The sequence below is a fragment of the Rhinatrema bivittatum genome, unplaced genomic scaffold (assembly GCF_901001135.1).
Source record: "Rhinatrema bivittatum unplaced genomic scaffold, aRhiBiv1.1, whole genome shotgun sequence".
NCBI lineage: Eukaryota > Metazoa > Chordata > Amphibia > Gymnophiona > Rhinatrematidae > Rhinatrema > Rhinatrema bivittatum.
The window spans coordinates 22,520-49,690 of record NW_021820820.1 but is presented as its reverse complement, the minus strand read 5'-3'; the positions used below and the strand labels follow the sequence as shown (position 1 = coordinate 49,690).

Below are 27,171 nucleotides of genomic sequence, written 5' to 3'. Positions count from 1 at the left end.
ATTGAACAGCAAGTAAACCTGGGTTAAAATAACTCTTTTGGTACACTAGGATCTCAATATGGGATGACATCATGGCTAATCTAATGCCACTCAATCCTGGTATCAATTATATGTGAATATCCAAAAACAGAATACATGTGAATTAGTGAAAGTGTGCTACAAGTGACATCTCTTATAAGAAATGAACTTCAGCACTGGACAAGAGGAGACTCAAAAGAATCTTCGCTGTAGACGATAATTTGCGATCCCCTGCCAGACAACTGCAGAGGAACTATTTAAAACATTAATCAAAGATAACTTATTAAGAAATTTTGGAATGGTTGTACGATACTTGCCAAGTTTACTTTTAACACATTGCACTGTGCAGGGCAGATATCCTCTCATTTCCTCTAAAGGTGCACAAGTCCTGGGCATAACTAACACAGAAATAAATAGCTAAAGCCTCTGGATCTCAATGGATTGATTTTGAAAACATTAGGAGCAGTGGCCTTGCCCTTGACTTTTATTCTCTCCTTCCTCGCTTGCGGATTCCTCCAGTGTATGGATGTCAAAGAAAGGACAATGGACTAAGACCTTTATTTTACCATTTGTACCTGAGTTTGCTGAGGCCGTGGCAATGGGTAACCTCCCGCGGACTTGCCCCTGTGGAGCCACACTGGCAGTTGTGGTGGTTACAGTGCGCTGCGCTGTAGTGCTTGGAAATACCACAGTCTTGCCCTCAGGTTTCTGCCCATACTGCACTGGCTGAAATAATCTGCAGACAAATTGTATTATGCACACAAATGATGAATTAGTCCAAAAAACAGGAGCATTCATTTATGGAGATCTTCCCAACTCTACCCCCCCAAATCCCTCACGGTCTCCACAATATCAGACTGGGCATATAGACTGCAGAGCATTTGCTGGAGTCTGTAAGAGAGAGAGAGAGAGAGGAGGCCCTAGATAATCTTTTCCCCTTCCAGTCTCCTGCTCTACCCTCCACCCTGCTGTTGCCCCTCCCCTAATTTTTTCTATTGCTTTACCCTCTGGTCTTCTCCCCTTCCATCCTGTCTCCTTGCTCTCCCCTCCACTCTATTCTCCTTTTCCCTCCCCACTTCCTACATCACTCTATTGCTCTTCCCTCACCACCACCACCCTTCTAGTTATTGCTCCCTTTCATTCTTCTCTCTTCTCCAAGTGAAGGATTTTCAAACAGTTTTGTTTACTAACCTTGATAGTGTCCCTTTAATACCCTGTCAAATGGAAGCCTGTCAGCGTGTATCACAGGCCAGTCTACAGCCACACAAAAGCAGTGGGTGAATCAGTACGCACCTGTTTGGTTTGATCTTGACTGGGGTAGGTCTGGGTGGAGGGTCTGGGGAGCTGGAGATTTCATAAATGAGCTTCTTGGTCACTTTCAGCTTGGGTAGTGCCTGAGCCTCATAACGACTCACTTTATTCTCCAGTCCAATCAGATCAAACATGGACATGTCGCTGCTCTAGTTTGTATGAAAAGAGAAAAAGTGATTAAGTCTCCATAGCACAGTTTAACTTAGCCAAGGTACGATGACCAACCATGGACCCAGAATCCAGAAAGAATATTTGCACAATGAGAGCTTCCAGACTGATTCTCTGAGCATTCAGTGCCCAGAAGGGAAAAGCAGCCACTATGTTCCCTAAAACCTGCTGCAGTTGCCAACACATTCCCTTTGCCGTTGTTGCCAACAAGCTCACTGCGAGACTGCCAATGCTGCTAGTTCTCTCATGGTGAGCATGCAGCTGACTACTGACTATTTGATCTCCTTAGAGAAGAGCATCTTGCTTTGATTCTTAACTCACCTTCCATGGATCACTTTCCAACGCCGTCAGTACCAGGGAAGCAGTATTATACTGCAAAGCTTTGGCGACATAGGGCGAGCGGGATGGACGGGGGTCCTCCAGATCTGGATGGTTGCAGATCCTCTGCAGCTGCATCAGGATATGCAGCACGCTGACAAAGTGACCACTCTTAAGGGCTTCCTGGGTTCTGCTCAGTCAGCAACAAATACACACACACACACACACAGAAAGATTCAGTGCTGCGGGTCAATGAATGGCTAATGTTCAAATGGTTATACAGGAGGCGTCTTCCCTTCTAAGCGCTCCACTGAATAATCATTAATCAGACAACATATGGCGCACTCGGAAGAATTTTTTATTTTTTTTTAGACTGTCAAAAATAAAGAAAACAGGGTCTCTCTCACACTTCAACCTGGTTTTCTACCTTCCCACGGAAGCCATTAATATTACCTTTTCTCAAGCTTTTGGCTTGTTAGTTTTGATGATTTTCTCAGGTAAATTACTGTAGATTATCGCCTTTGCTGAATGATGCCAGGGAACCTGCACCATGCTAGGATGGTGCTCTGTTAAAGTTTGGGGGTGATGCTACATAATCTGCACTTTTCTTTTTTGTTTTGGTACCATTGTCTTGTCTTTCTTGTATTATGTTATTTATTTTCAGTATTTTATTTTTCAGCTGTGCTATGCTGAGAGCATTCTGTTAACTGGGAGAATATAAAATACTTGGAAATAAAAGAAGAGAGTTATAGCAGGGAAGTAGTCTCCAAGGCTGAATCCCTCAATGCTGCCCAGCTTTTAACTTTCAGATGCATCCAGTCAATGCTACACAGCTGGTACTTAGGTCACAAAGCGACAACACATATTTCTTAGGCCTCTTCACCCTTATGTTACAACCCAGTGTTAGCTTTCATGCCAGCTTCTAACAACTCCCTAGCAGCCCATCTGCAGCGCAGTTCCTTACCCGGGCTGTAATACGACATCTTCATACAAGGTCTTTTGCCGATTAGAGAGACGGCACTTTAACACGTGCTCGTATTTCTTGGTTAGCTGCCTTTCTACGTCCCTTTTCGATCTTCGTAAAATAAAAGGCTGCGTCATCTTAAAAAAAGAAAGGCAGGAAACCATTCGTAAATATAATTTCATACCTGTCATCTCAGGCCAGTATTTCCCTTCCCCCATTTCTTACTCTGTTTAGCAAAATCTCTCTTCTTTCCACAGACTGTATTCCTTAGTTGGATAACAGTCTGCCAATACAAACTTCTGGCTAGCATATGGGTGATAATGTTTGAAAGACAGACACGATACCCATTTTCTGATAATCAGGGCATTGCCAAAATAATAATACAATATGCATTTCTGACAATTTTTAGATCCAACCCAATCACAAGGAACATGAGAATTAATTCTTCATCTTTGGCAGCAGGCTCTCGGGTCAGGCACTGGACAGGGCATAGCCTGGCAGGAAGCTGCTTCAAGATTCTGTGATATTGCCACTGTTCCTGCTGAAAACTTCCCTCTTTAACCAACTTCAAATCTGTGTGCATGTACTTTTTACCCGTGGCCTTTGCATAAACTCTCACTTTGCTAACTGGTACGTGATGACATACACCTGCTTTTTCTGTGGGTAATATACCGATGGAAAAGTCCATATACAATTCGGAAACTGCAAAAAAAAAAAAAAAATCTACATGCATGCTCTTCCTCACCGGAAACACCACATGTCAATGCAGCTAAAATTGCTGCATCAAGGGTGAGCAATTGTCAGACGGCTAAATTACTTACCTGATAATTTTGTTTTTCTTAGTGTAACCAGATGAACTCAGGACCAATGGGTTATGTGCTCTCCTGCTGTGGAAACACTGAGAGGAGAGGATCACCTTGCTGGTGGCTGAAAGGAATCAGTAAGTTTTTGCTTGGGACATTGACTTTTTTAAAAGTATTGGGGCAAAGTTAACTATTTGGGAATATTATTTAGTGTGTTTGTATCTTGTGTAACTATGGCATGGGTTATTTTTCCCTATATGCATCACCTTGCACTTATCCACATTAAATTTCATCTGCCATTTTGATTCCCAATTTTCCAGTTTCACAAGGTCTTCCTGCAATTTATCACAATCTGCTTTTGATTTAACTACTCTGAACAATTTTGTATCATCTGCAAATGTGATTACCTCACTCGTCGTATTTCTTTCCAGATCATTTATAAATATACTGAAAAGTAATGGTCCCAATACAGAACCCTGAGGTACTCCACTGCCTACTCCCTTCCACTGAGAAAATTATCCATTTAATCCTACTCTCTGTTTCCTATCTTTTAGCCAGTTTGTAATCCACAAATGGACATCGCCACCTAACCCATGACTTTTTACTTTTCCTAGAAGCCTCTCATGAGGAACTTTGTCAAACGCCTTCTGAAAATCCAAGTACACTATATCTACCAGTTCACCTTTATCCACATGTTTATTAACTCCTTCAAAAAAGTGAAGCAGATTTGTGAGGCAAGACTTGCCTTTGGTAAAACCATGCTGACTTTGTTCCATTAAACCATGTCTTTCTATATGTTCTGTGATTTTGATGTTTAGAACACTTTCCACTATTTTTCCTGGCACTGAAGTCAGGCTAACCGGTCTGTAGTTTCCCGGATCGCCCCTGGAGCCCTTTTTAAATATTGGTGTTACATTTGCTATCCTCCAGTCTTCAGGTACAACGGATGATTTTAATGATAGGTTACAAATGTTTACTAATAGGTCTGAAATTTCATTTTTTAGTTCCTTCAGAACTCTGGGGTGTATACCATCCGGTCCAGGTGATTTACTACTCTTCAGTTTGTCAATCAGATCTACCACATCTTCTAGGTTCACCGTGATTTGGTTCAGTCCATCTGAATCATTACTCATGAAAACTTTCTCCAGTACTGGTACCTTTCCAACATCCTCTTCAGTAAAAGTAGGCAATACAAAACGCACAAAAACGCGAGTAAGATGGTGCCACTGTAGCCTAACATGTGGTGTGCCTTCTGAACCTAAAGCGGGGCCTGGCCTACCGGGGGGGGGGGGGGGGGTGGCTGCTTAACCCGCTTAGAAGCCCACTTCCCTTTACCCCACTGGGATCGGGAACGTCTGTACAGCGCACTGAGCAAGGAGACAGGAGGAAGTCTTACTGAAACCCCTCCAACGTCTCTGAATCAAGAGGAATCCTCTTTTTTTTGTGTTGGGTTTTTTTTTTCACTCAGCGCTTACCAACTGAGTACAGAGACGATCTCCTGCTGTGGAGGGAGAAGGCTTTGGCCGTCACCGCCGCGCTCAGCTTCCTGCACCCACTACCATGTAGCTGCTTCAGCAGCAAAGTCCATGCCAGGAACCGGCTACCGAACCAAAAGTACACCTCTGAGGGATCTCGGAAATCACCTCAGGAATTCTCAACTAGTGAGGGACCTTTAGGTATCACCGCAGGGCAGTGGAGCTCAATCTTTCTCCACTTTAAAAGAAGAATTTCTTCTTCTAAAGGATATAGCGATCCCCATAGGGAAAGGAAAATTGGTTCTTACCTGCTATTTTTCGTTCCTGTAGTACCACGGATCAGTCCAGTCTCCTGGGTTTTGCCTCCCCACCAGCAGATGGAGACAGAGAGGTTTTGACTGACTCTGCCCTATACCCTGAGGTGCCACCCACAGTCTGTCAGTATTTCATTGTATCATAGCAGAACACTATAAAAACCTCGCCACGTGAACCATACTGCTCACAAACCTCACGTAGGAACAGAACAGGCGACAACTGTAAAACAAGTAAGAAAATACTCTGCAGGACCAATTAATACATACAGGAACGAGCGGACTCTCAACTATACCCTTAAGAAACCAGGGCGGGACTCTGGTACTACAGGAATGAAAATTAGCAGGTAAGAACCAATTTTCCTTTCCCTGTACGTACCCAGATCAGTCCAGACTCCGGGGATGTACCAGAGCTCTTCTAGTTGGGGTGGGACCCTGAGAGGGCCGCTCAGATCACACCTGTGCCAAAACCCCCAGAGTCTGGGGCCTGGACATCCAAACGATAATGTCTAGCAAAGGTGTGCAAGGACTTCCAAGTGGCTGCCCTACAAATCTCTTGCAGCGACACCATCTGACATTCCGCCCATGATGCTGCCTGTGAACGGGTAGAATGTGCTCGTAGACCAACTGCACTGGGACAACCCTGTAACAAGTACAATGAACCAATAGCCTCTTTTAACCAGCGAGCGATCATTGCCCTAGACACTTTATGTCCTCTCCTGGGACCACTCCATAGCACGAACAGATGGTCCGACACACAAAAAGAATTAGTAGCCTCAAAATAGCGTAACAGAACGCGACACACATCCAGCTTTCGCAAGTCTCTGGATTGAGGATCGGAGCGATCTAAAAATGGAAATGAGGGGAGTTCCACTGACTGATTGAGATGAAATGAGGACACAACCTTAGGGAGAAAGGAGGGAACAGTCCATAACGAGACCCCCGAATACATAATTCTCAAAAAGGGCTCCCTGCAGGATAATGCCTGAAGCTCCGACACTTGGTGAGCCGATGAAATAGCCACAAGAAAAACAGTCTTTAGGGTAAGGTCCTTTAACGTCGCCCTCTTCAAGGGCTCAAAGGGCTCCGCACACAATGATCTGAGAACGAGATTGAGGCTCCATGAAGGACAAGGATACCGTACTGGAGGACGCAAATGTTTCACCCCTCGGAGAAAATGCGCTACGTTCAGATGCGCAGCTAAAGCTACCCCTTGAATCTTATCTCAAAAGCAACCTAGGGCCGGCACCTGCACCTGCACCCTTAAGAGAGCTGCATGATAAGTCCTTAGGCAAGCCAGCCTATAAAAAGGATAAGATATCCAACACCAAAGCCTGAAAGGGGCTCACTTTGTGTTCTATACAACAAGACTCAAAAATCCCCCACACCCTGGCATAAGCCAGGGAAGTAGAGGGTTTCCGTGACCATAAGAGGGTAATGACAACTTTGTCCGAATATCCTTTGCTCTTCAGTCGTTGCTTCTCAAAAGCCATGCCGCGAGACAAAAGCGATCCGCCCCATCCATACAAACAGGTCCCTGGTGTAGAAGACTGGGAAGGTCCCGAAACCTCAGGGGACCTTCTACCACCAGGTTGACCAGGTCCGCAAACCATGGACGCCTCGGCCACTCCAGAGCTACCAGGATTACCTCTGATGGGTGAACCTTTATTCGTCTCAGCACCTTGCCTATGAGGGGCCATGGCGGAAACATGTACAGCAGTATGTTCCTTGGCCAGGCGAGATCTAGGGCATCCAACTCTTCAGCTCCTGGTTCTCTGCGTCAACTGAAGAAACAAGGGGCCTTGGCATTGCGGAACGTTGCCATCAGGTCTATACTCGGAGTGGACCACTTGTCGCATATGATCTGGAACGCCTCAGGATGGAGCCTGTGGCGACTGAAAAAATCGGCCTGAACATGTCGACCCCGGCTATGTGGGAGACCGCAATCCTGGCCTGGTACTGCTCCGCCCAGCTTATCAACTGTTGGGCTTCGATCGCAACTGGTTAGCTCTTGGTTCCTCCTTGGCGATTGATGTAAGCCACCGCAGTCGCATTTCTGACAGAAAGGTAACTTGGTTCTTACCTGATAATTTTCGTTCCTGTAGTACCACGGATCAGTCCAGACTCCTGGGTTTTGCCTCCCCTCCAGCAGATGGAGACAGAGAAGTTTTGACAGACTCTGCTCAATACCCTGAGTGCCACCCACAGTCCATCAGTATTACTCAGTCACAAAGCAGAATGGTTCAAAACCAAACTAACTATATACAGTAACCTAAAACCCGAAATGGAACACTAACCCCAAATGGGAACAGAACCCGTACAGCATGGTATATAATATTGATCTGCAGACCAGAATTAACAACAAACTGTAAAGAGCGGATTCTCCGTTTCCTGTATGCCGTAAACGGGTGGGACTCTGGACTGATCATTGGTACTACATGAACGAAAATTATCAGGTAAGAACCAATTTTCCTTTCCCTGTACGAACCCGGATCAGTCCAGACTCCTGACAAGTACCCCACAAGAAAGCCTCTCCGTATATAATAAGTAAGACATAAAAAACCACCATGTATAAAGTTCTCCTCAGTTGTTACTATGTACAAATACTGTCCCTGCGTTCCACTATGTTTCACTGTTAAACTGTTATCCTGTGTTTCACTGTTAAACTGTTCCTACGCATGTTTTAATGTTACAATGTAAAAATGGTACGACTTCTGTCATGCTATTATCCTGTTATAATGTGAACCGATGTGATGTACCCCAACGAATGTCGGTATATAAAAGCAAACAAACAAACAAACAAATAAATAAATAAATAAATGTACCAGAGCTCTTCTTGCCTGGGATGGGATCCGGAGAGGCCCGCTCTCAGCACACCTTCTCCAAATCCTCCAGAACCCAGGGCCTGGACATCCAGCCTGTAATGCCTTGCAAAGGTATGCAAAGACTTCCAAGTTGCCGCCCTGCAAATCTCTTGTGATGAAACCTGCTGACATTCCACGCAAGACGCCGCCTGGGAGCAGGTAGAATGAGCTCTAAGACCTACCGGTAAAGGTCTTCCACGTAGCAAATATGCTGAAGTTATAGTTTCTTTCAGCCAGCGGGCGAGTGTGATCTTAGATGCCATATTGCCTCATTTCGGACCACTCCACAGCACAAACAGATGATCCGAGACCCGAAAACTGTTCATGACTTCCAAATAATGCAGTAAGGTTCTGTGAACATCCAGTTCCTCAAATCCTTATAAAGAGGATCCGATCGGTCCAGGTCTGAGAAAGAGGGAAGTTCCACTGATTGATTCAAATGGAACGAGGAAACCACCTTTGGGAGAAAAGACGAAACCGTCCGCAACGATATTCCCGAATCCGAAATCCTCAAGAATGGCTCCCTGCAAGATAACACCTGGAGCTCAGACACCCTACGAGCTGACGAAATAGCCACCAGAAAAACCGGGTGAGGTCTTTTAACGTCGCCCTCTTTAACGGCTCAAAGGGTGCAGAACACAAGGCCGTAAGGACCAAATTTAGACTCCACGAAGGACAAGGATGTTGTTCCGGCAGGCGCAAATGCTTGGCCCCCCCCCCACCCCGAAGAAAACGAACCACATCCAGATGTGCCGCCAATGCCAGCCCTTGTATGGTACCGCGCAGAGAATTAAGAGCTGCCACCTGTACTCTTAAGGAACTACAAGATAATCCCCTGGCTAGCCCATCTTGCAAGAAACACAGAATATCGGAGACAGACACCCGAGTTGGAACAACCTTACGCTCCATGCACCAGGACTCGAAGACTTTCCATACCCGGACATAAGAGGGAGGTGGACGTCTTGCGAGATCTTAAGAGCATAGCCACCACGGCATCCGAATAACCCTGGCCTCTCAGACGCTGCCTCTCAAAAGCCATCCCCGCTAGACAAAAGCAATCTGCCTGGTCGAAACAGACTGGCACCTGATGTAGAAGATTCGAGAGATCCAGAAACCGCAGCAGTCCGTCCACTGCCAGGTTGACCAGATCCGCAAACCAGGGATGTCGTGGCCACTCCAGAGCCATGAGGATCACGTCGGACGGATGCAGCTCCACTCGCCTGAGCACTTTGCCGATCAGAGGCCAAGGTGGAAACCATTAAGGAGGACGTTTGCGGGCCAGGGAAGATCTAGAGCATCTACCCCCTCCGCTCCTGTCTCTCGTCAGCGACTTAAGAAGCGGAGTGCCTTGGCATTCCTGAACGTTGCCATTAAATCCATTCTGGGCATGCCCCACCTGTTGCAGATGGACTAAAAAGCCCCTTCGGCGAGCTCCCATTCGCCTGGATAGAGACGGTGACAACTGAGAAAATCCGCATGGATGTTGTCAACTCCCGCAATGTGGGACAATGCTATGCAGACTAAATGCTGCTCCGCCCAACTGATTAATTGTTGAGCCTCCACCGCAGCAGCCTGACTCTTGGTCCCTCCTTGGCGATTGAAGTAAGCCACTGTGGTCGCATTGTCGGACAGGATCCTGACTGACCTCCCACGGAGGATCAGAAGGATGGATTGTAATGCTAAGCGCACTGCTCTGGTCTCCAGCCGATTGATCGACCACCGAGATTCTTCTGGAGACCTTGCCCCTGCACCGACTTCCTGAGACACACTGCTCCCCAACCGGAGAGGCTGGATTCCGTGGTAATTACTGTCCACTTGGAAACCTCCAGGGGAACTCCTCGGCTCAAGTTGTCTTGGCAGAGCCACCAATCCAGACTGGACCTCGCGGGATCGGTCAACGGCAGAGGCAGGTGGAATAGCTTGGATACTGGGTTCCACCGAATGAGCAAAGCTGACTGCAAAGGGCGCATATGAGCAAAGGCCCACGGGACCAATTCCAGAGTAGATGTCATGAACCCAGGACCCGCAAATAATCCCAGACTTGCGTAGGTCGTTTGGACAATAAGACTTGAATTTGACCTTGTAGCTTGACAATGCGGTCTTCCGTGAGGAACACTCTACCCTGCTGCATGTCGAACAGAGCTCCCAGGAACTCCAACGACTGGGAGGGAATCAGACGACTCTTGGCGAAGTTGACCACCTTCCCCAGAATCTGCAACAATTGTAGCACACGGTGTATAGTCAACCGGCAATTCTCTTCCAATTTTGCCCGAATCAGCCAGTCATCCAAGTATGGATTTACCAGGAATCCTTCCCACCGTAGCTGAGCAGCCACCACCACCACCACCACCATTATCTTGGTGAACGTTCTGGGCATAATAGCTAGTCCAAAAGGCAAGGCTTGGAACTGAAAATGCTGGCCGAGGATGGAGAACCTCAGGAACTTTTGGTGGTCTGTCTAAATTCCAAACTCCGTCAGATCTAGGGACGTTAAAAATTCCCCTGTTCGCACAGAAGCGATGACGGACCGCAAAGTCTCCATGCGGAAGCGAGGGATCCGAAGGCATCGGTTGACTCGCTTTAAATCGAGAATGGGCGTGAATGTTCCTTCCTTCATTGGTACCACAAAGTAAATGGAGTACCGGCCCTTCCCCTGCTCTGCTGGAGGAACCAGTACAATTGCGCAGAGATCGAGAAGACACTGCAAGGTCTCCTTTACCACCTGAGGCTTTGCTGCGTAACCGCATGGGGAGACAAAAAACTGGTGCCGGGTCGGCATGCAAAATCTAAAGCGTAGCCTTGTTTTATCACAGAAAGGACCCATTGGTCCGATGTGAGTTTGGTCAATTCCTCGTAAAACAGACAGTCTGCCTCCTACCACCTTCACCAAGGAACGGACCAGCCGCACATCATTGCGGAGTCTTGCCTCCCTGTGCCTAAGAGGTACTGCCCGGCCTGCTGAAACACCTCCTGCGAAAAGACTGCAACCAAGCCTGTGGCCTATTGGGATTTGGCCTAAAAGAGGTAGCAGCCGACCAAGAAGCCCGAGACCTCAGACTCCCACTGTAATGAGAACGCGAAGAAAAGGAGCCCCTTGACCTGGGTCTATCTTCTGGAAGCCGATGAACCTTATTCTCCCAGAGGGATTGAATCATATCTTCAAGGTCCTTGCCAAACAGCAACTTGCCCTTAAAAGGCAGAGAACCTAACTGGGTCTTGGAAGAAATGTTCGCCGACCAGTTTCTCAGCCAAAGGAGCCAACGCGCCGAGACCGCAGAAACCATGGATCTGGCCGACATCCTCAACAAATCATAAAGAGCATCCGCACTATAAGCAATCACAGCCTCAAGCCAACCCACCTGACGAGCTTCCTCTTCAGATAGCACTTCATTGGCCTGCAGCTGCTGAACCCAGTGAAGGCCGACCCTCAAGGCAAAATTGCTGCACATCACTGCTTGGACCCCCAGAGCCGAAACCTCAAAATTCTTCTTGAGCTGCAGTTCCAATTTCCGGTCCTGTAAATCCTTAAGGGCTGTAGAACCTGTAACTGGGATAGTGGTCTTTTTTGTAACCGGTGACACTGCGGCATCAATTTTTGGAACCCTAAGGAGATCCAAAGCCTCCTCTGGTAAAGGATATAGTCTATCCATTGCTTTAGAGACCTTCATTCCCAGATCCAGGGTGTCCCATTCTCAGAACAGCAGGTCTGTAGCAGAAAAATGGAAAAGAAAGGAAGTAGGCGGACCCCTCAGGCCCAACACCACCAGATTGGTAGCTCCTAACCTGGACTCTTCCTGCGGAGCCTCGATCCCCAATTCCCCCAATATGGTGGGAATGAGCGGCCCAAGCTCCTCTCTCCTGAAGAGACGGACCAACTTCGGCTCACGGACAGAACCCTTCTGCGGTTCCCCATCCCCCTCCACCCCCCTCGGGAGCTGGGATGGAAGATCCTGATCATCCGTGTCCATGGAGTCAGAAGACGTGTCCTGCTTAGCCTGAGACACCCCTGACCGTAAAAGCCACTTTGATTTTGGTGCCCCCACGCACCCATCAGTTCTAGGGCGCTTTCTTGACTTAGCAGGTAACTCCAAACCGGCAGATTTGCCCCCAGAAGTCTTCTTACTAGCCCTCCTGGCCTTGAAGGCCTTGTGCAACAACAAAATAAAATCAGAGAATGAGGAGGAGTCATCCGTATCCCCCCCAGGGACCGCTCCCTGATCAGCAGGGTCAGAAACCACCCCAGCCTGCTGCCTCAATGTTGTTTTATTTGCCGGAGCCAGGCGCAGTAGAGCTAGGGAGGATGGAAGAATCTCCTCCCCCATTACTAATTGTGCCGCTGAAGTGCCAGGAGCCAAGATGGCATCCATTCCCGCACTAAGCAGGAACAGGAGAGAAAATGGAGGCGGCAGGTCACCGAACGTGTGAGAGGACAAAGTGACCGAAAAAACAACCCCCCCCCCCCCCCCCAGCTGCCACTGAAGTTCCCTCGCCCCCGGGCAGGCAGCCCGAGCAGAGGCCGTCCCAGGACAACCGTGCATGCGGGCAGGACGACCGTTTCGGCATGTCGCTGAACAAAACAAACAAGGCAGGAAATTTAAAAGCAACAACGGCATGAAAATCAACCTGCAGCAGCAAGGGAAGGATATTGCCAGAAATAACAATGAGAACTAGCCCCTCGAACACTGTGCTTAATTAACTTTTGGGGGGGGGGGGGGTTTGGGGGTTTTTTTTGGTAAAAAACAAATTTGCCTCCTCCGGGTCCTGGTCCCTCCTGGGGTGAGTGATCCGGGCCCGGTATCACCCCAGGTGCTGCTGTGTAATGGCAATAGGGTCCTCAACCCCCAGCCGCAGCTGCCTCCAATACCAGGGGGGATAGCCCTCTCAGGACCTGACAACCCCCTGGGAGGCTAAAGGATCCTTAACTGCTGAAAATATTTTCACCTTTTTTTTTCTGGTAAAAAAACCTATCTCTGACTAAAACCTTCAAATCAGACTAAGTAAACCCGTACAGACTGTGAGTTTTGCACCTGCACCATCTGCTGGAGACAGATAAATACTGACGGACTGTGGGTGGCACCTCAGGGTATAGGGCAGAGTCTGTCAAAACTTCTCTGTCTCCATCTACTGGAGGGGAGGCAAAATCCAGGGGTCTGGACTGATCCGAGTATGTACAGGGAACTCTGACAGACTTCCCCCGTAGGAGTGGTAAGAGAGCCTGCAACGCTACGCATACAGCTCTGGTTTCCAAACGATTGATTGACCACCGGGTTTCCTCCGCCAACCACTGCCCCTGGGGAGACTGGCGTCCGTAGTAACCATCAGCCATTTGGGAACCTCCAGGGGCAACCCGCAGCTCAAGCTGTCCATGAGGAGCCACCAATCGAGACTGAGACACGCAGAATCTGTAAGAGGAAGCTGAAGGTGAAATAGCTCGGACACCGGATGCCAACGGGAGAGTAATGCTGATTGCAGAGGTCTCATATGAACAAAGGCCCATGGGACTAACTCCAGAGTGGAAGCCATTGACCCCGGGACCCGTAAATAATCGAAAACTCTGGGAGGACATTTGGATAACAAATCCCGGATTTGCTCCTGTAGCTTGCTGATGTGATCACCCATCAGAAAAACTCTCCCCTGACATGTGTCGAAGAGGGCTCTTAGGAACTCCAACGACTGAGAGGGAACCAGGTGACTCTTGGCAGGGTTGATCATCCAACCGAAAGATCGCAATAGTTGAAGTACCCGTTGCACCGCCGACCGGCAGAGAGACTCTGATTTCGCTCAAATCAGCCAATCGTCCAGATAAGTATGAACATACAGCCCTTCCCTCCAGAGTTGAGCTGCCACCACGATCACCACTTTGGTAAAGGTCTTGGGCGCCATGGCCAGATCGAATGGTAGGGCACGAAATTGAAAATACTCCCCCATGACGGAGAACCACGGGAGAACCTGATGCAGATGTGCAAATACGCTTCTGTTAGATCTAGAGATGCCAGGAATTCTCCCTAGTGAACCAACGCAATGATCGATCTGAGGGTCTCCATGCAAAAGCGCGGAACCCAAAGGCATTTGTTTACTCTCTTGATATCGAGGATGGGACGAAAGGTGCCTTCGTTCTTTGGTACCACAAAGTAAATGGAGTAGTGTCCCTTGTAGCATTCCGCGGGAGGAACTGGACAAATTGCTCCTAGATCGAGAAGGCGCTGCAGGGTGTCTCACACCGCCCGCTGCTTCTCCTCGTATGAGTACAGAGAGACAAGAAATCAGTCTCGAGGGCGCCAAACAAAATCTAACGCGTAGCCTTGCCTTATTATGTTGAGGACCCAATGGTCGGATATTAGTTTGACCCATTCCTCGTAAAACAGACAACCTGCCCCCTATCGACGGAACCGAGGAAAGGGCCACCCTGGCATCATTGGGAAGACTTAGGTCCTCCTGCTGCCTGGGGAGCACCTGCTCTGCCGAAGCGGCGTCCCCAAAAGGAATGGGACCAGGATTGTTGTCTGCCCGAGTTCTGCCAAAAGGAAGAACCTGACGACCCTGAGGACCGGAATCTTCTATTCCCTTGAGAACGTGACCTAGAGGGAAAGGAACTCCTCGCTCTGGGCTTATCCTCAGGAAGCTTATGGACTCTAATTCTCCCCTAGGGATTGAATCATATCTTCTAGATCTTTCCCAAAGAGGAGCTTGCCTTTAAAAGGCAGAGAACCCAGTTGAGCCTTAGAGGAAATGTCCACAGCCTAGTTTCGAAGCTATAGTAATCAGCAAGACGAGACCGCTGATACCATAGACCTCGCAGAGGTTCTTAAAAGATTGTAGAGTGCATCCGCACTGAAAGCCACAGCCACCTCCAGTCTACCAGCTTGGATGGTCTCCTCCTCCGACAGAGAGGGACAACTCTGTAACTGCTGGACCCAACGGAGTCCTGCCCTCAAGGAAAAACTACTGCACATGGCCGCCCGGACACCCAGTGCCGAAACTTCGAATATATTCTTAAGCTGAACTTCCAGTTTACGATCTTGAAGGTCCTTGAGGGCTGTCGCCCCAGTAACTGGAATAGTGGTCTTTTTGGTGACAGATGACACCGCTGCATCCACCTTGGGAACCTGTAGGAGATCCAGAGCCTCTTCTGGTAAGGGGTACAGCTTGTCCATCACCTTACTGACCTTCAAGCCCAAGTCTTGAGTATCCCACTCCCTGAACAACAAGCCCGTGACTGAAAGGTGAAATGGAAAGGACTTGGTCAGCCCACGGAGACCGACCATGACTGGATCAATCGAGCCCATGCGGGAGTCCTCCTGAGGGCCATCAATACCCAATTCCTCCAAAATTGCAGGAATAAGAGGGCCAAGCTCATCTTTCCTAAAGAGACGGACCACCTTAGGATCATCCCCATCCACCACGTGGGAGCCGGGATTGGAAGAAAGACCCTGGTCCTCCTCTGTAGCTGCACCCTGAGGAGGCCAGGCCCCTGGCTCTAGCTCCTCCGGCTCAGAGGAAGAACCCGGTCGCAGACGGGAGGAGCTGGTTCAGAGGGGCGCTTAGGTTTAGGAGCCCCCGCTGCCTCCAAGGACCTTGCTCGCTTAACAGGCAGGGCTCCCGATTTTCACGAAGACGGGACTTCACAGGAGCGACCACAGCCCCCCGCGTGCTTCCTAGCTGACCTCCGGGCCTTGAAAGCCCTATGCAGCAGGAGGATGAAATCCAAGGAAAAAGATAATGAGGAGTCTGAGGCCCCCTCGGAGCTCTCCTCCACCGCCCCAACATTTGCATCACCAGAGACACCCCTCGGGGGCAGTGGGCTGCGGGGAAAGAGGAGGAGGGGATTCCCCTCCCCCCATTGCTGCTTGAGTCGCCGTGCGAAAGGTGGACAAAATGGCTTCCATTCCCGCGCTGAGTGGGAATGGATCTGTGCCAGTGAGCTGCGAACGCTCGGGCCTCGCAGGCTCCCAGCGCGGTCTTGAAACCTTGCTCCCAGCCAATAAAGAAGTGCCTTCCCCCCGGGGAGGCAAGCTGAGCACACACCAATGCGCTCATCCCCGCACGCCTGGCAGGCCGTACCACGCGGCATCTGAGCCAAAAAAGAGAGCGAAATCGGCAACCAAAAGCGAGCCGCTGTGGCAGGAGAAACTGGCGCCAAGAAGGGAAGAACGCCACAAAACTGTTCAGTCTTTTTTTTTTGTTTGTTTACAACCTGGTCAGCAGCTTTCTACAGTGCGGGTCCTGTCCCTTATGAGGAGAGTGAGCCTGGCTCCCCAGTATCACCTCAGTGGTTTAGGAGAGCTGCAGCAGGATCCTCGACCCCCGGCTCCACTAGCCTCAATACCAGGGGGATGGGTCCCCTCAGGACCTGCCAGACCCCCTGGGAGGCTTCACAACAAAGGCTATCCTTTTTCCTTTTTTTTTTTTTTTTTTTTTAAAAGAGATAGGACAGCTAACTAACTCCATGAAGTTAGCATGTGGCACATTTAAAACTAATCAGAGAAAGTTCTTTTTCACTCAACGCACAATTAAACTCTGGAATTTGTTACCAGAAGATGTGGTTAGTGCAGTTAGTATAGCTCTGTTTAAAAAAGGATTGGATAAGTTCTTGGAGGAGAAGTCCATTACCTGCTTTTAATTAAGTTGACTTAGATAATAACCACTGCTATTACTAGTAACGGTTACATGGAATAGACAGTTTTTGGGTACTTGCCAGGTTCTTATGGCTTGGATTGGCCACTGTTGGAAACAGGATGCAGGGCTTGATGGACCCTTGGTCTGACCCAGTATGGCATGTTCTTATGTTCCCTCAAAAGATCCCTTTTCAAAATTTTTTTTTTTTTTTTTTAAACTAAAAACTAACTACAGACTGCAGGATTTTGCACCTCCACCATCTGCTGGAGACAGAGAAATACTGACAGACTGTGGGTGGCAGTCAGTCTCCATCTGCTGGTGAGGAGGCAAAATCCAGGAGTCTGGACTGATCCGGGTACTTACAGGGAAAGCATATCCACATTTGCTAGGAGACGGAGAGATACTGAAGGGCTGAGGTCACTACAGGGTGACGTCAGCTTTGAAACCTGACTCAGTCTCCATCTGCTAGCAGGAGAGCATATAACCCATTGGTCCTGAGTCCATCTGGCTACATGTTAGGAAAATGAGGTTTAGAAGAGAAAGTGGGACATCAGGCAATGTTTTGGTCAAGTCTGGTGATAATGGCATCTCTAAGGGGGCACTACAGTGCCTTTTAAAAGTCTTCATGCACTTGTATATTTTTTACATTCTGTAGTCTAAAAAAAAAATACAACTCAAAATACATTAAAATAGAAATTTGTTTCACTTAATCTATACAACACGTTCATCATGAAAGAACAATTATAGAAATATTCCAAAATATAATTAAGAAAAAATAAATACATAATAAAAGTCTTACAATGGGACTATTTATAAGCTCAGCCAGCAGAAGGTGCTACATACTCTTCAGAGCAGAAAGAACCCAAGCTGGGGAATGGAGGAAAGATTTGGGGCTTGGTAACCCCCATGCTCAGGATAAAAAGGGGAAGAACAGTAAAGAACAGCATACTCGGTGCAATCGGATGACCACTTTGTGGCAGTAGTCCTGGTTCTCGTCACTGTTTGCTTTCACTGGGAAATCGAGGTATGTCCTGGAGATCCCTGGGATGAGGAAGTGAACCATGGTCCACAGCTCCATCAAGGTGTTCTGCAACGGAGTGTCCCTCAGGAGCAGCCGGCGCTGGCTGGAAACAAGAAGTAAATTACTCGTTATTCACAGCTCAATCATCTTTGCAAGACAATTGCAAAACTTTATTTTTACAGAATGCAGAGCACTAATTATTTCAACAAATTGATTTACTGCCTATATTGGCCCATGTTATAATTTGAAAACATATGGAGGGGGGGCCCATAAAGTGGATTCCTAGGGAGGCTCAGGGTGCCATTGACCCCAACTTGTTTTTTCCCCAAATATTCCATTTTCTGGTGAATGGCAAAGTTACTTTAGCAGCACTTTTAGCCAGTTAACCTTTTAGGCACCAACGTTCCACAAGTGGAACATTTTTTCATATACTTTTAATTATTTGCAAATTTTTTATACCATATTTATACCATATTTGGGTCTAGTTAACTAAGATACGTAAAAAGGAGCATCAAGAAATAATTCCGTCAATGAGCAGGATCTAAAAGGTTAAGTGCCGCTGAAGTTATCTGGGTTACTTTATCAGGACAAAAACTCTGCTTTCCTGCCCTAACTGAATACTGACTTGCATAAACCTAATATTTCTGACCACATTACCAAAAAGCCATGTTCTCATGTACCCTCTTCTCCCTGAACAGCTGATTTCTTCACGGCTAGGAAATCTCTCAATTATGAGGGCTCAAAAAACTATATGAAACAGACAGTCATAAGAAAAAATGTAATAAGTAAATTAGTGCCAAGAGAAGTTGCTTCCTATACAGAAATTAATTCCTCTGGTCCTGTGTTGCCTTATTCAACTCCAGAAATACTAACATTTTTTGCCCTAAGAAAAAAATCCAGTTGGTTAAGGAAGTAGAGGCGAAAGGTACTGTCCTGAGGAACACGAACATTGCCAGAAGTATGGTTCTGTTCGCCTTCTCCACAGCTGATCCTTCGACTAGCCCAGTAAAGTTCAAGCTGGCATCCCCCAGTCCTGGTCCAGCATAAAAGAGAGATTATAATGTGACTCACGCCAGTTAAAAAAAAAATCTAACACACAGAACTTCTCCCTACTCCTTATGGAAGATTTAAACTCTTTGAGAGAGAAAGCATTTCACATCACTTGGCTAGTTGATCATTTATATCAAGACTTTGAAACATCTGTCTGTGAATCCAACCAGTTCATCTGGATCCAGTGACCAGTCTTTAACAGCTGGGAACAGACAAACGCGGGAAGAAACTACAGCTCCTTGTCCTCCTAGCTAAAGGTTTTTCTAAATGTCAAAACCATTTTCTGAGATGATTCCCACCAGTAATGACGACACCCAGGATGGTCATGTTTATTAATGGACTGGCAGGTTAAAGGTTCAGATCTGCTCCAGCCTGCTCTGAAATGCCCTCCATGACTCGTAAGTGCTGTTGCATGTATGCAGAGTAACTTTCAGGTCAAAATGGTAAATTTAAAAAAATAATAAATTCAAGGGGATTTCAAAGAACCTTTGGATACTGAAGAGCGCCTCCCAGTGCTTCCGGCTCATGCTCCGGATTTGCTGCACCTCGTCCAAGACTAGGTATTTCCATCTCATCTTTAGGAATGCCTGATGGCTTTTGAACAGCTGCTTGTAAGATGTGATACAGATATTAAAGTTGTTAGGCTCTGTCCACACCTGCAAAACACAAACCAGGACAGTAGAGAATCTTCTTAATCCGGAAAAGATCAGCCGTTAGGTTTGAAAGATTTCTCTTGAGAAACCTTCCAAAATATGCTGGAAACAGACCTTTCTTGTCAATGTGTCTGATCATAAGGAGAGACAGATTGTAAAGATTTATTCCTGGTTCCTAATGCTGGGGGTCATTACTTTTAGCCAATTTTTTACCAAAAAGCTTTGCAACATCAATCTGTGCACCTGAAAAAATATCAACTGTCCACAAAAATGTTTCTATCAGCCTACATTAAGGGGAAATCTCTGGAAAATCAGACTCGGCTATGGCAGTTCTGTGATCATGCACATCCTGAAGGCTGGCCTATTTTCTTAAGCAAAACTAACAAGTCACAGTTTATTTTCTATAGAGGATTTTCAGTCATCTCTATTTTATTTTAGACTTTATAGCAACAACTAATCAACAGAGCACAGATCATTTCACATACATTTAGGTCCTCTCTAGAAGAGTTGAAAACCTAAGGCCAGGGCTTCCCAAACCTGTCCTGATGACCCCTATTGTGTTTTCAGGATATCTTCGAATATGTACGACAAACTTCCTGGAGGCCGCATATGCAAATTTATCTCATGCGTATTCATTGTGAATTATCAACAGAACCTAACTGACTGTGAGGTCACTAGGTCAGGTTCAAGTAGCCCTGCAGAAGATAGAGCCAATGATCTCTAATCCAAACAGGGAATTAACTTAAGAGTTCTCTCTGTAGAAGATTAGTAATATTTATTTATTTATTTATTTTAGTTTTTTCTATACCGGCATTCGTGAGGGTATCACATCATGCCGGTTTACAATAAACAGTAGAGTGAAAAAAGGAACAATGAACGATATAAATAATAGGTGCTAAACATAAAATAGTTACAGTTACAATAAAACAGGGATGAGTAAAACTGGGAGCAAGAGGAAAAATGAAAGGAACTTAAGCATAGTATATTAACCGAAATATGATGGGGTACATTACAAGAATTATGTAAGAGAGAGAGAAGGCATTTGCAATGCCTTCTCTCTCTCATTTTTAAAAACAGAGCAGAAAACAGGTAAACACAGTGCAGTTAAGTTAGTGAAACTAGATGGCTCTCAGGAATTAATGGCTTAAAGGCTGTACCTGTCTCCTCTTAAATTCTTTCTTGATGTCAAAGTGCAAGAGAACCTTCAGACCAGGACACCAGCGTTTAAATTCCAGCTCCCATTTCAGCATCCTACAACTGCGGACGACAACAAGGTGTGGACCCCAGTTGCCTAAAAGAGGAAAACACTCATGTCAGGATACAAACCAAACTATTTATGTGCAGAAGCAGAGTGAACTGTTGTAACAGATTCCAGTCTTTGTTATTGTGCTGAAATAATAACAATGTTGGTTTCAGTAGCATTATTTCACCCAAACAGGATCTTAATGCACTTTACAAATTAATATTTCAGAAACATGCTGCCATCTCTGAGGTAAAGTGGCAATACACCTGTGGCACCTAGAGTGCTTGAAAGCTTACAGGGTAGTCATGCAGATAGGGAGGAACCACATTACAAATGAGCTAACTGAGGCATGCGACTGGTCCTAATTGAGCAGTACAAATTTAAAATAGCAATATGACCTTGTCAGGTAACAAAGAGACAAGCATGAGAGCAGAGTATGGCAGTGTCCATGCCTATATTAAGCCTTCAAACAGCAAAACAGGAAAATTGGTTCTTACCTGCTAATTTTTGTTCCTGGAATACCACAAATCAGTCCAGACTCCTGGGTTCTGCCTCCCTGCCAGCAGATGGAGAAAGATAAGAAAAGCTTTACCAACACTGCTACTTAACCTAGAGTGCCACCTGCAGTTCTTCAGTATGACCTGTAGCCAAGCCAAGTTGAGAATAACTATAAAAATAACTAGGACGCCTAACTCCCCTCAACAAACAGTGGGGAAAGTGGAGCCCCAGTTCATAACTCTGTGCCCGGAACCTCCTAGAACATGAAATAGATCATCATTGAACACAACAAGCAGCTCTGCGCCATGATAGTCTAATTATATGAGTGGACTTTCTTAAACAGGAGGGGGCTCTGAACTGATCTGTGCTATTCCAGGAATGAAAATTAGCAGGTAATGGAGAAAGTAATTACCTGATCATTTCGTTTTCCTTAGTGTAGACAGATGGACTCAGGACCAATGGGTTATGCTCCCCTGCCAGAAGATGGAGATGGACTCAGGTTTCAAAGCTGACATCACTCTAGATACACCCCTGCAGTGCCCTCAGCATTCTCTTCAAAAGCCATTGTGGCCATACCATCGAAAAAACTGAATTAGAAACGTAATTAAAAACAGATAACCGTAACAGAATTCAACCAAACAAACACTGAATCCCAGTAAGATTATAGATTTATTTATTTATTTATTTATTTTTAGTTTTTATAAACCGACGTTCCTGTATAAAATACATATCACACCGGTGTACAGTGAAGTAAAAACTGTCGCCACGTGGGCGGCTTACATTATAACAAATAACAATTAACATTTAAATAACATTATAAATACATTTAACATTTTTAACAGATAACATAAAGATTAGAGGAGAGGTTACAGTAAACCATCGGGGTTGATTAAGATTCAATGATGCTCTTCAAGGACTATGGGCAACAAGTGAGTCTGGTCAAAGGCTAAACTGAAATAGTATTAGCTCATCCTGCTCTTAGTTCTCCGGGAAAGCTTGTGTGAAGAACCAAGTCTTTAGTTTCTTTTTGAATGTATTATGGCAGGATTCAAGGCGAAGGTCTGTAGGGAGTGAATTCCAGAGTGTGGGGCCCGCTGTGGATATTGCGCGTTTCCTTAGAGCGGTTTTTGCCGGCTGGGTGGTTAGCAGGTTCTTGTATGCGCTTCTGGTCGGTTTCTTGGAAGTATGTAGTTGGAGTTGGTAAGTTAAGTTGAGAGGCGCGATGTTGTGAAGGGCTTTGTGTATCATCATAATGGTTTTGAAGTGAATCCTATATTTAATCGGTAGCCAATGGAGCTGATGCCCTGATCTAGGGACTGGATGACGGCTTACCCGTAACCTCTTGGAATCAATATCCACTCCATGTGCGAATCCTTGGCACCGTTCTTGGGCAGCCGTGGGCAGGATGCTGAGTCCATCTGTCTACACTAAGGAAAACGAAATTATCAGGTAAGTAATTTCTCCATTTCCTAGTGTGTAGCCAGATGGACTCAGGACCAATGGGAGGTACAAAATCTACTCCCGATCGGGGCACGAGGCTGACCACGATCCAGTTAACACCGCCCTTGCAAAGGCTACGTCCTCCCGGGCCTGAACGTCCAGATGATAGACCCTGGATAAGGTGTACAAGGAGGACCATGTCGCCGCTCGGCAGATGTCGACGAGAGACAGCAGTATAGCTTCCCCACAGGAGACTGCCTGACCCCTAGAGGAATGAGCTTTAACCTGAAGAGATAATGGCTTTCCTGCCTCCACATAGGCTCATGTGACCACCTCCTTAATCCAGCGAGCTATGGTAACCCGCGAAGCTGATTCACCCTGCTTCCTTCCACCATGAAGGACAAACAGGCAGTTCATCTGATACAGTACCAAAAGCCTACTGACATTCAAATGGCAGAGGAGGGGCTATTCTTCCATGTCCTTGTTCTTATCTAGGAATGGCAACGAAATGGACTGATTCAAATGAAACTCTGAGACTACCATGGGCAAGAAAGATGGAATGTTACGAAGCTGTAATGCTCCTGGAGTCATCCGGTGGAACGGTTCCCGACACAATGCCTGTAGTTCAGAGATGCGATGTGCCACCAGGAACACCATTTTCAGGATTAATAAACGCAAGGAAAGACTGCAGCAGCTGAAAGGAGAGCCCTACCAAAAACTCCAATACTAGATTAAGATTCCACAAGGGATGGCTGGAGATGCTTCTCCTCTTTCAGAAAACAGGCCATGTCCAGATGAGCCAAAAGGCAGGTTCCATTCACCTTGCCCCTGAAACAGGAGAGAGCCGCATACTGGACCTTCAAGGAGTTAAGAATCAAACCTTTATTCAAGCCGTCCTGCAAAAATTTCAGAATTAGTGGGATTTTGACTGTCCGAGAGGAAACACTGCGTTCCTCGCACCAGGCCTCAAATACTCTTCAGACCCACACATTCGCTAGGGACTTGGAGAGCTTCCGCGCATGGAGTAAGGTGGCAATTACTACTGCCGAATATCCTCACATCATCAGGCGAGCCCTCTCAAGGGCCAGACCAAAAGACAGAATCAAGTCGGACCCTCGTGAAGGACCGGTCCATGCAAGAGCAGGTCCCTGTGCGGTGGGGAGGCATAGGGGGGTCTCCACCAGGAGTCTCCACATGTCTGCATACAATGGATGTCTGGGCCAATCTGGAACTACTAGTAGGACAAATTCCCTGTAGCACTCGATTCTGTGAATGACCCTGCCCAGGAGGGGCCATGGAGGGAAGTTGTATAGCAGCTCCTCTTCTGGCCAGGACTGAACGAGAGCGTCGATCCTCAAGGTCAAATGACCTCTTCTGCGATTGAAGAATCAGGGAAGCTTCGCATTGTGAGATGCAGCCAGCAGGTCGCTGGACAGGAGACCTCAGCGATCTACCAGCTGAAAAGCTTTGGTCAACAACACCCACTCTCCTGGATCCAGTCGCTCCCTGCTTAGAAAGTCTGCTCTGATGTTGTCTTTTTTCCTGTGTTGTGGGAGGCTGAGATCATCTGTACATGTATTTCCTGCCCATTACCTAAGGAGATCTATATTTTGTGACATTTGCTGGGCTTTTGGTTCCACCCTGGCGGTTGATGTAGGCTACCGTTCTTACACTATCGACATTATGTGGACCGCTTGATCCTGGAGTATTTGGCTGAATTGTACACACACCAATCTGACTGCCTGGGCTTCCAGACGGTTTATGTTCCAGAGGTCCTCTTCCTTGGTCCAAAGCCCCTGGGCCGTCAGTTCCTGAGCACCCCAGCCCTGGAGGCTCACGTCTGTCGTGAAGACCAGCCAGTTCAGAGAGAACGGGGTATACCCCTGCCCAGAATAGCTTCCTGCAGCAACCACTGGAATCAAGAACATACGTCCATCGGTAAGTGGAGGCAAATGGAATAGTCTTGAGACTGCGGATTCCAATGTGACAGCAGGGAGCATTGAAGTGGTCACGTGTGCCCTCCCCACGGCATTACTTCCAGAGTTGTTGCCATCAAACCGAGAACTTGAAGATAGCGCCACAATGTCGGGCGTATCGTGTTCAGCACAGACACACTTGGGAAATGAACTTCCTTATCTGCGTGTTTGGGAGGAAGACCTTGCCGTGCTTGGTGTCGAACCAGACTCCCAGATATTCCAAGGACTGGGAGAATTTGAGACTGCTTTTGTTCAGGTTTACGACCCAACCGACTTCCTGAAGCAAGGAGGTCACCCTGTTGGTCACCCGGAGACTTTTTTCATGGACTTTACCTGGATCAATCAGTCATCCAAGTACGGGTGCACCAGGATTCCCTCTTTTCTCAACGCTGCCACTACAACCACCATAATTCTTGGAATATGTTCTGGGGGCAGTGGCTAGGTCAAAGGGCAGTGCCCGGAAGTAAAAATGGCAACCCAGTACCGCAAAGCATAGGAAACGATGTTCTTGCCGGATTGGAATATGTAGGTAGGCCTCAGTTAGGTCAAGGGAGGTTAATAACTCTCCTGATTGAACAGTCATTATCACGGAGTATAGGGTTTCCCTGTGGAAATTAATCACTCGTAGATGTCAGCTGATGCTCTTGAGGTCCACGATGGGGCGAAAGGAACCTTCCTTCTTAGGTACGATGAAATAGTGGAATAGCGCCCCGAATTTCCCTGGGGCGCAGGTACTGGGATTATAGCCCTCATCCTGAGGAGCCTTAACAGGGTAGTCTCCACTGTCTGCTTCTTGTGCTGGGAGTGGCAAGGATAGATCATGAATATGTCCCGAGGAATGCTGCGAAATTCCAGCGCATATCCTTCTCTTATGACCTCCAGTACCATGTGTCTGACGTGATCTCGACACACCATTGGTAGAAGAGGGACAGTCGACCCCTTATCTCCTCGTTCCAAGGGTGGTTTGGCAAAACTTCATTGGTGTTTATGGGATGAACCTGAACCCAAGCCTGATGCTCTCCAAAAGGACAGAGACCTCCAAAAGGACAGAGACCTCTGAAATGTCAAGTTTCTGTAGGTGCAAAAGCGTTGGGAGCCCCTGGATCAAGGTCTCATGGGCGGTCACTGTAACTGCCATCTCTTATCTTCTGGTAGCCGGGGTACTGGAGATTCGCCCCATTTACTGGCCAGCTTTTCCAATTCACTTCTGAAGAGGAGTGATCCTTTAAAGGGCATCTTTGTGAGATTTGTCTTGGAGGTTGTGCCTGCTGACTAATTCCACAGCCATAGATGTCTTCTGGCCGCTACCACTGAGGCCACTCCTCTGGCCGAGGTACAGACTAAGTCCGAGCCCACGTCAGATAAAAAGGTGGTGGCGGCCGATTCCATAACCACTCGAATTCGATCCCGAGTCATCCACCTCCCAAGAAAGGAGCAGGCACGAATGAGCTACTAGGGCACAACAAGAAGCAATCTGTAAGGTCATTGCTATTGCATCAAAGGTCTGTTTAAGGATCGACTCCATCCACCTACCGTGTGCATCCTTTAAACCCGCTCCTCCCTCCACTGGGATAGTTGTTCACTTAGAGACAGTACAGACCAGCGCATTCCACTTTAGGGAAACGCAAATGTTCTCTTGCTGTCGGATCCAGTGGGTATACAGCTTCTAACGCTCATCCACCTTTAAAACTTGTTTCTGGAGCATCCCATTCCAGGTCAATCAACTCCTGGATGGCTTCCAGTACTAGAAAGTAGCAAAAGGCTTTCCATAGGGAAATCAGAACGGAATTCTTCTTTGGTTCCATCATAAAGTCCACCCCAGGAACTCCCAGCATCTTCAGGGTCTGGGAAACCAGGGCTGGCAATTTGTCTCTACGGAAAAATCACAACATGGTCCGATATGGTTCTAAACGGGGGCTTTCCCCATCTTCCAAGAAATCTGGATCCTCTTCTTCGTCCATGCCATCTGGGTCCTTGCCAGGGATACCCTTGGTGAGTTGAGGCATGTCTCGAGGTCTGCCGAAAGGACAGAGAGAGAGGGAGGGCTTACCGGCTGAGGCTCCGTCCGGACAGGAGCAAGTGAGATAGCAGACTGCACCTGTACGAAGACTTGAAGGCCTTGAAAGAATTCCACGTAAGAGAAGGTGGCCAGATCCATGCCTAGCCCAGAAGGCACTGGGGTAAGTGCCGCTAAATTTCCCTCTCCCATGAATGACCCAGTCCTGGGGTTACTCAGATCTGGGGTACTTTCCAGTTAAGACTGTGGCTGACCCATCCTCTGAATTGGTGGAGCCGGGCTTAGCAAAGTCCAGGGAAGCCAACTCTCCCTGGGCTTCTTCACAGTGCTGACATAAGCAAGAATCCAGTTCAGACTGTGCAGCCCTAATATGACAAGCAGCACAGAGAAAAAGGTGCTTATGTTTCTTTGTTGCTGGAGCCATT

General features: G+C 47.2%; 1 protein-coding gene across 1 annotated transcript in view; it reads right to left on the bottom strand.

Annotated features, from left to right (window-relative positions):
- LOC115082167 (E1A-binding protein p400-like) overlaps nt 1–27,171 on the bottom strand; it is a gene marked incomplete at its 3' end in the record, with an annotated part of 153,268 nt that overhangs the window by 113,266 nt on the left and 12,831 nt on the right. The window contains 7 exon segments of the mRNA XM_029586424.1: nt 594–754; nt 1,312–1,478; nt 1,819–2,005; nt 2,780–2,916; nt 17,798–17,972; nt 19,406–19,575; nt 20,730–20,863. Coding sequence (XP_029442284.1) covers nt 594–754; nt 1,312–1,478; nt 1,819–2,005; nt 2,780–2,916; nt 17,798–17,972; nt 19,406–19,575; nt 20,730–20,863 — 1,131 coding nt within the window.